Source organism: Protopterus annectens, chromosome 2.part1, assembly GCF_019279795.1.
Source record: "Protopterus annectens isolate FY-2018-M chromosome 2.part1, PAN1.0, whole genome shotgun sequence".
In the NCBI taxonomy this organism is placed as follows: domain Eukaryota; kingdom Metazoa; phylum Chordata; order Ceratodontiformes; family Protopteridae; genus Protopterus; species Protopterus annectens.
Window position 1 is genome coordinate 1,090,778,928 of NC_056729.1, and position 7,698 is coordinate 1,090,786,625.

The 7,698-nt window shown below is 37.7% G+C and overlaps 1 protein-coding gene across 1 annotated transcript; it reads right to left on the minus strand.

Annotated features, from left to right (window-relative positions):
- Positions 1 to 622: 622 nt before the first annotated feature.
- Positions 623 to 6,597, minus strand: LOC122794332 (7-alpha-hydroxycholest-4-en-3-one 12-alpha-hydroxylase-like). Its single transcript, XM_044062636.1, has one exon. The coding sequence runs from the start codon at positions 6,556 to 6,558 to the stop codon at positions 5,020 to 5,022; it is 1,539 nt and encodes a 512-aa protein (XP_043918571.1). The 5' UTR covers positions 6,559 to 6,597; the 3' UTR covers positions 623 to 5,019.
- Positions 6,598 to 7,698: the final 1,101 nt, after the last annotated feature.

The window sequence follows — 7,698 nt, forward strand, 5'->3', positions numbered from 1 at the left end:
ATATCCATTCGGACTTCTCTTTTCTTTCAGGGCTTTCTTGTACATCTATTTTCAAAATATCTTGCAAGACTCAGGGTCCTGTGGGCATTTAATCACTTGCCAATCTATTTTACAGTTCAACTGGCTGTGAAACACACCTTTTATTGAGCTTGCACAAACTTCATTCACCTCCCTCTTTAACTACTTCACAGATTTTTTTAAGTGGACATACTTCCACGTAGTACAATAGGGCCTGAGACTCATGGCTTAGGGAAGAGATATACACCATAATATATAATTTTGTTTGGATATGTGTGTTTTCTGTTTACAGTGCATCTGTGTATCAGCACAGAAACCAGCACCCTGAAAGCTCCTCTGGTAAACATGACCAGGAGCATTGTTTTACTTTTCAAACTAGGGAATAATAGTTTGGTCTGCCAGTCTCAGTTTTAGATAAGCTCTACTTCTGTATTTTAACTGAATCACCATCAGAGTCAGAGTATATGCAGGTAATGACCCCAGTTAAATGACATGGAGTCCAAACTTCCCACTCATTATAGAAAGTGCTTCTACTATCAAGGCATAAAGAAGGCAATATTAAAAAAGCTAGTCTAATAAACAATTTGCTAATACCATGAAAAAGTATGACTTAAAACACTTTTTTATTGCTTTTCTGATTTCTTTTTCCTCATCTACAAAACAAAAAAATATGAACTATATGAAATACAATGGCAAGTGTTACAATTATGCTGTTATATCTGAGATTAGCTACCAGCTGAACTGAATAAATTGGTTCAGTTAACAGCTAGCAGGTTAGCTTTTATATGTGCTACACTTTGCTTTGTACAATTGTGTTGTTACATACCAACATCACAGCTGAAGAACAGAATTGTTCAAGCCATTTAAGGTCATTGGAGATGTACACTGTGGATAGAACATTCCTCTTTACAATTTATATTAATTTCATAGTTTACTCAACTCAGAGAGTTACTCATCACAATAAATTTGTGTCTGTACAAGCATTGCTAAAAGTTAGACTCTTTCAACATTAGTCCGCATGTACATCAAGCAGATGCATGAAGAATTACCTCATCTGTTTCTTGGCCTGCTGCGTGACTGACATGTTACATGCAGCCAACTCTGTAACTACTCTATAAATGGTTAAAGCCCAAACTGTGACTCAGGAGACCTCAGTTCAAGAAGTGGCTCAGGGACGGGAGGACCTGGGGGAGATGGGTGTGAGCGGACAAAGCTGGTTCACCCAAGTTAGGAGAGAGGAGGAAAATAATGGCATATACTGAGGGGAGCATGCACTCCGTCTGTCAAGCTGGTGACAGAAGCCCTCATTTGCTTACACATTCACAGGGGAGGGTATGACAGCCCTTGTGGTGATGCAAGTACCCATGTCAGCCATCCCAAAAGTAGGGTTACAGCCACTAAATATCTGTATCATAGATTTCATCAGTTTGTGTAGGTGAAAGCACAAACTGCTTCCACGTCTGCATGTATAATGTCATTTTCAGTCATCTCTCAAACACCCAGTTCAAGAGAACAAATGAGCTCAAAATAGATGGACCGTAGAAGAAAAGAGACGTAGATAGGAAGTAACATACAACCTCCTGCATTGTGGTTTGGTGGTTGTGGGTGGAAGACAGCGATTCAGAATTCTTGTTTATAGCATTAATACAGAGCAGTTCCAGTTTTAAGACAAATCCACTTAGAAACAAATATATTAAATTAATCTTAGCATGAAAGCAGTCAGTGTAATTATATAACACATACGTATTTGCAGTTAAACAAAAATTCTTGATTTTGATATATATATATACCAAGCTTTTTGCAGTTAAGGTCAAATTTTATTGATAATGTAGAAGCCACTTCTGATTCAAAAATAAGTATGGTATGAACAGGTGTCTTGACAAGCAAAGTGGTGCATCGCATAAGTGTTGCTACCTAACACTAAGGCACCTCTTTACATGTCCAAAGTACCGACTACTAGTTCAAAGGACTGGAATTCACTTTGTTGTCAAATTAAAACCACACACGTGTAGAATCTAAGTTGTTGTTGTTGTCTTATTAAGGTATTTCAGATACACAATATTTGTTTTATGCAAGGATTATAGGAAACTCAAAAAAATATTTTTTTGTATTCAAATCTTAGAGCATTTGCCATTTTCATGACTTTTTGGAGGATACAATTGCTCATATAGGGACTGTCCTGCCTACAGATAGGCAGGTGATGACTGCACCGCACAGATCTTGGTTCTATGACCCAATGGATGCCTCCCGTGCAGCATCTACATATCTTTTCTGTGTCTACAGAGCCAAGGATAAGCTGCTAGGTCAGCAAACCGATAATTCTCTGAACAGTGTGCTTGAATATGCCTGTGTGTTTGTTTTGGGGGGATACTGTAATTGAATTATTAATTCTGTGCATTATGGTCTTGCTGGGGCTATGCAATGGTTTTCCTCTGATGCTGAAAAGTCATCATATAAGGTTACCTCTGTATTGCTAAACTGTCGTCATCAACTTCCCAGAAGAATCACTCAGAAATAAAACTTTGCTTATGCCTTGTAGGTTGCGTGACAGAAGCCTGTAGAAAAAATCATGAGATTGTGTAATCTCATTGTATATTTTATGTTATCTTTATCAGTTTGCCATCAACTGGGCAACACATAATTCTTGGAACATAAGGTTTATCTATACACAGAGTGATTTTCCAGGAATGTAATCGCATTTATTCAAGATAATATGTTATTAGTGTGCAGAGATATTTCTAAACCTCCCTTCATCATGGCATACTAGGAATATGTACAAATACCCCCATCAAAAATGACAGAAATAAATAAAGTTTAACAAACTATTACATGAATGCACCATGATAATCAGGCCTTTAATCATGACCAAAAGCAAATAAAACAAACACCATTAACTATATGTTAAAATCTTAATTTTGGTTCATCTATGTAGTGAAAGTTGAAGGTTTAATGAGGATCTGAAAGATTCAGCTTAACCTCCAATGTATTTGCCTTTGGGGAAGTCCAAACTATCACAGCAGATGCATGCATAATCCAACAGGTACAGTCTGACTTTTTGGCCTGATGAGCCAGTGTGCTGAAACATTATGTTTTAGGGGAAATTTGCATGTCTTCTATGATGCTTTGATAAATGGTGGTTTGCTCATCTTTGTGCATGTTTTTGTGATTTACCAGGGTCCTTCAGTTTGGGTATTATATAGACTGTTTTAGTGTGCTATGCGCAGGCAATCTCTCATGAACATTAGGAGAGAAAAATGTAACATGCAATACCGCAATCCCCTCCTGTGCACAACCCTTACTACTTGGTGCCCTTGGGACATTTGTAATTTAGCTGCTAGAGAAAAATGTTTCAGTAAACAGTGGCTGATATAATAACACTCTGTACGATTTCTTGTACACTTGCTCTATGCAAGACAAATGAAACTGCCCTCTGGTGAGAATGCAAAAAGCTGTGATTTTTATTTTCCTTTGGGGTGCATTTCATTCTCCTGTAGAACTGGAGACCTGTTATTATATGCCTTCATTGAGACATGTAACATTTTTCTGAGCACCTTTTTGATTTGTGGAGCAGATTAAGACTGAGGAATGTCTTTTAAATTATTTAATCTATTTACCTAGTAAACAGATAAAAAAAATAACATGAACATAACTTGTGTCACCAAAGAAGCTGTCTAAAATATGCTATTTCAAAGCTGTTACCAGTGTCTATGTTTACTTCACCATGAAATTAACATTTTAAAGGCATTTGTTTCTTTTCTAGTTCATACTGAGACAAAATACTTGACATGTGCTTGCATTTCTAGATAAAACTTGTTTCTCACTGCAGTTTTGAGACAAACCTACTATAATAAAAAACAACACATCCACAGCAGCAGTTATGCTTTAGACTATTTATCTCTTCCCTCAGCTGTCAGGGCACATTATTAATACTTTTTCTATATTTATGTCAGCCAGAGAATGAATTCCTGTCAATTTGTGTGGTTTCTATGAGTATTCTCTTTTTCAGAGAATCTTCGTTTAAGATGTAAAATCACACTTTTTAAATAAAAGGATTATTCAGCTTTTCAACAGCAAGAATAAAATTGAAGTTAAACAAGATGAACCGCAATTGACTTGCTCCTGTAACTATGTTTTTCCTGTCAACAAAAATGAGCACAGTGGAAGAGTTGCCTTCAGTACTTTCATTAAGTTTGAGTGCCAGGTTTCTTAGAAAGTCAAGTTTCATCTAAATAATATTAATATTGAATACACTATGATTAGTATTTAAAAAAGCAAGTTCATAGTTCATCCTTAGTTGCGAGACATGCTGTCCTGGAGATCCTTAAGGTGCGTAGCCCAAATTCCAAAATGTCAGAAAGCACAGTCTAGTTGAGAGAATTTCTCAAGGTCACACTACTTGTTATCAGTAAGTGAGGGAATCAAACCCAGAATAATGCACTTCATGGCCTTAACGTTCTGTACTAAACTGCTAAACCATGCCTTAGAAAACACATTCAGGGGTGGAAGGTTGGCATAATGGTAAAGGTGTTTGCCTTACAGACACAAGGTACAGGGCTTGATTCTCACATGGGGTAATTGGCTAGGCTTAAAATGACCCAGAAGGTCAGTTAGCCTAGTACTAATCTATGAACCTATAAAACTGCTATTGAATTAGATTCCCAGTAATGAAGATGAATACATGAAAGTAACACTGATCAAAGGACCATTTTATGTGAAGTAAAACTGTATAAACTGAATCAGATGATATAGCTTATGCATTTGCTTCAGACTTGATGACCATTGTTTAAACCTGTAGCATACATTTTGGGAGCCTTAAAAATATTAAGTCAAAATTTCCCTTAAAAATCAATAAAGTTGAATGTGTGAGTAAACTGTACTGGAGGAAATGGAGTCCTTGCTTTAATTATAATATAAAATATTAAGTGACGGTTGCAGCCATAGGTTGCATGAAAATAATACAGAAAGAAATGTGACTAAAACCCTTTTGTTTTCTAAACATTTTCAGTAACGCAGTCTATATTTAAACATAATATCATGGGTTGGCTGCATTGAACCAAAGCCCCAACGATTAGAGTCTATTGGAGGTATCTCCTCATTTGGATTAACTAGTTCAAATTCAAAATAAGTTAACATCAGGAAAACAAACTGTTTAAGTTCATTAACAGCAAAAAATCTCCCAGGACACATTGAGACCCCTGCACCCCATGGCATATTGTAATACTTCAACCTTTTACCATTCTTGTAGAACTCAATCTTTTTTGTACCATCAGAGTTCAGAAAACGGTCATATTTAAATATGTGAGGTTCAGGATGCACTTCTGGGTCCATCTGCACAGCTAGATAAGGGAAGAGAGCCAGTCTGTCCCCTTTGCGGATGGCATACTCCCTCCCATCAGCCATCTGCAGATTCATATCTTCCATCACAGCTCTGATAAGGGCAGGTGCAGCTGTCATTCGAAGGCTTTCATCCACTGCACTGTCAAGGACTGGGGTTTTGAGCAGCATGTCCCTTGTGAGGTTCACCAGAGGGCCACCTGGCTTCACCTCTTGCCCTGTTTCTTTAAGAACCTTGTCCACCTCTTCTCTCACTGCTTTCATGGCATCAGGGTATTTCATGAGGTACAAGATTAGCCAAAAAGAAGAGGGTCCTGTGTTACCTTGGGAAGCCCACAGAAGTAAGAACATGTTTCGGTCCTGCATGTATTCAGGCATTCCAGCTTCTGCTTTCCTCTGTTGCTGCTCTGCTATCCAAGGACTAATATTTTCCTTCTCACTCATCTTTGTTATAGATACTAAGTTCCAGAACATTCTTTTGAGTCTTTCGGCTTCCATTTTTTCTTTGGGTGGAAGTACACCATAAGCAAGACGAGGAAAGAGGCGATCATATTTACGGAAGTCATGAAAAATCTCTTCAGAGTGGGAACGGTCATACGCCTTTGATTTTTCTAGGCTGCCTGTTTTTTTTATAGGCTCATTACCAAATAAAGCCAGGTACCCAGCCCTAAACACAATATTATAGCTGAAGTTAAATAGTCCATCTTGTTTCCATTCTTTCTTTCCATTTTCATTACTATTAATGCTGTAAAGCATCAAGTTCTGCAAATTATCCATCATAGCTTGAGTCATTAGTACCAGTCCCTCTCCCATCAGGTGCTTGTTGCTTGAAGCCTGTAGCAGCTTGTGGTCACCTTCTATAGGATGATAACCAAACACCCTCTCCACCAGTTCACTAGCAAATTTCTCAAAGTCAAGTTTAGCCCTGGCTTCTTTTACAACAGGCCCAAATGAAAGGGGATCCATAACAAAAGTAAAATAATAGCCTGCAATCTGTACAGTGAAAATATCCCCATGTAGATTAAACATTCGTTCCAGGAACTTAGCAGTGTCTTTTCTGAAGTCTAGCACATGCCCAAGCCAAGGTAGTAGCCCTTTGTCCAAGGGGGGCTCTTTAGACCGTCTTTTTCGAAATGACCCTAACAGATAAAGACCACTGACAACAGAAAATAAAATTGCTAAAAGGATAGTGATTAGCAAAGCCATTCTGCTATCTGCTGTGCTCTGCAAATACTCTCGTTTCTGATTCATATAAAGTCAGAGCTGAATAAAGTGTTGCAAAAGACACACCCCCCTGATACGTCAACTGAAGCCCAAGGTCATCTTATGGGCAGAGCCCAAGGCTGGACTGCAATAACACATGGCAATATACTTCCAGGTATGTCTAACTAATTAATTATTAATTGTGTGTTTATTGTTTGAAATTGCTTGGAGCTGTCTTCTGAATAACAGTATTTACCATTTTAAAATCATTTATCTGAGACTATATGCAGTGTCCTAAATCACATATTACAAACTTTCACGGCTTTGGGATATCTGTTTAAGAGAACACAGCAGTGTGAAGTAAGATCAAACCCTTATAGTGATCTATCAGTGGATATGTACTACTTTGTAAAGTATATTAAATCATTTTAATTCCTCATCCCTCACTTAAACTGTTAAATGTAATGCAACACTTTAGTTTATTAAGCAAAACAAGGCGACCATTTGTTGTCCGGCAATGCTCTATCAAAACAACACCATTATATATGGGAGGCTAGGGAATAAGATAAACACCCACACAATTATTTTAGACTACATAAAATATAAAGTAGAAAAAAATATATCTCATATATTAATTTTTAAAGAAAGAAATATTAATTATCTTTTCTGAAATCATCTAGTTAACTGTAGAGGTGGAGGTTAAGAGTTACATCAAGTGTCATAGGACTGCTGCCTCAAGAGCACTAGATTCTGCAGTTCAAATCTCAGTTGGGGTGCTTCCTATAGCGTTTTCATGTCCTCTCTGTGTCCATCTTACTTTGGCTTCCTTTCACATCCCAAAAATATTCAAAATTCAAATAGGTGAACTGGTTATGTTCAAATTACCCCTAAGTGCGTGTGTGTGTGTGTGTGTGTGTGTGTGTGTGTGTGTGTGTGTGTGTGTGTGTGTGTGTGTTTGTGTTTACATGCATGTGAATGCATGTGTGTGCATGCGAGTCTATGTTTCTGTGTACATACATGTACATGCATGCATGTCTGTGTGTGTGGACGCGTGTGCTTGAGTGTCTGTGAGAGTCTGAGTGTGTGCGTGTGTGGATGAATGTGTGTGTCCAAAGTAGTGTGTGTATGTGTGTGTGTGTGTTT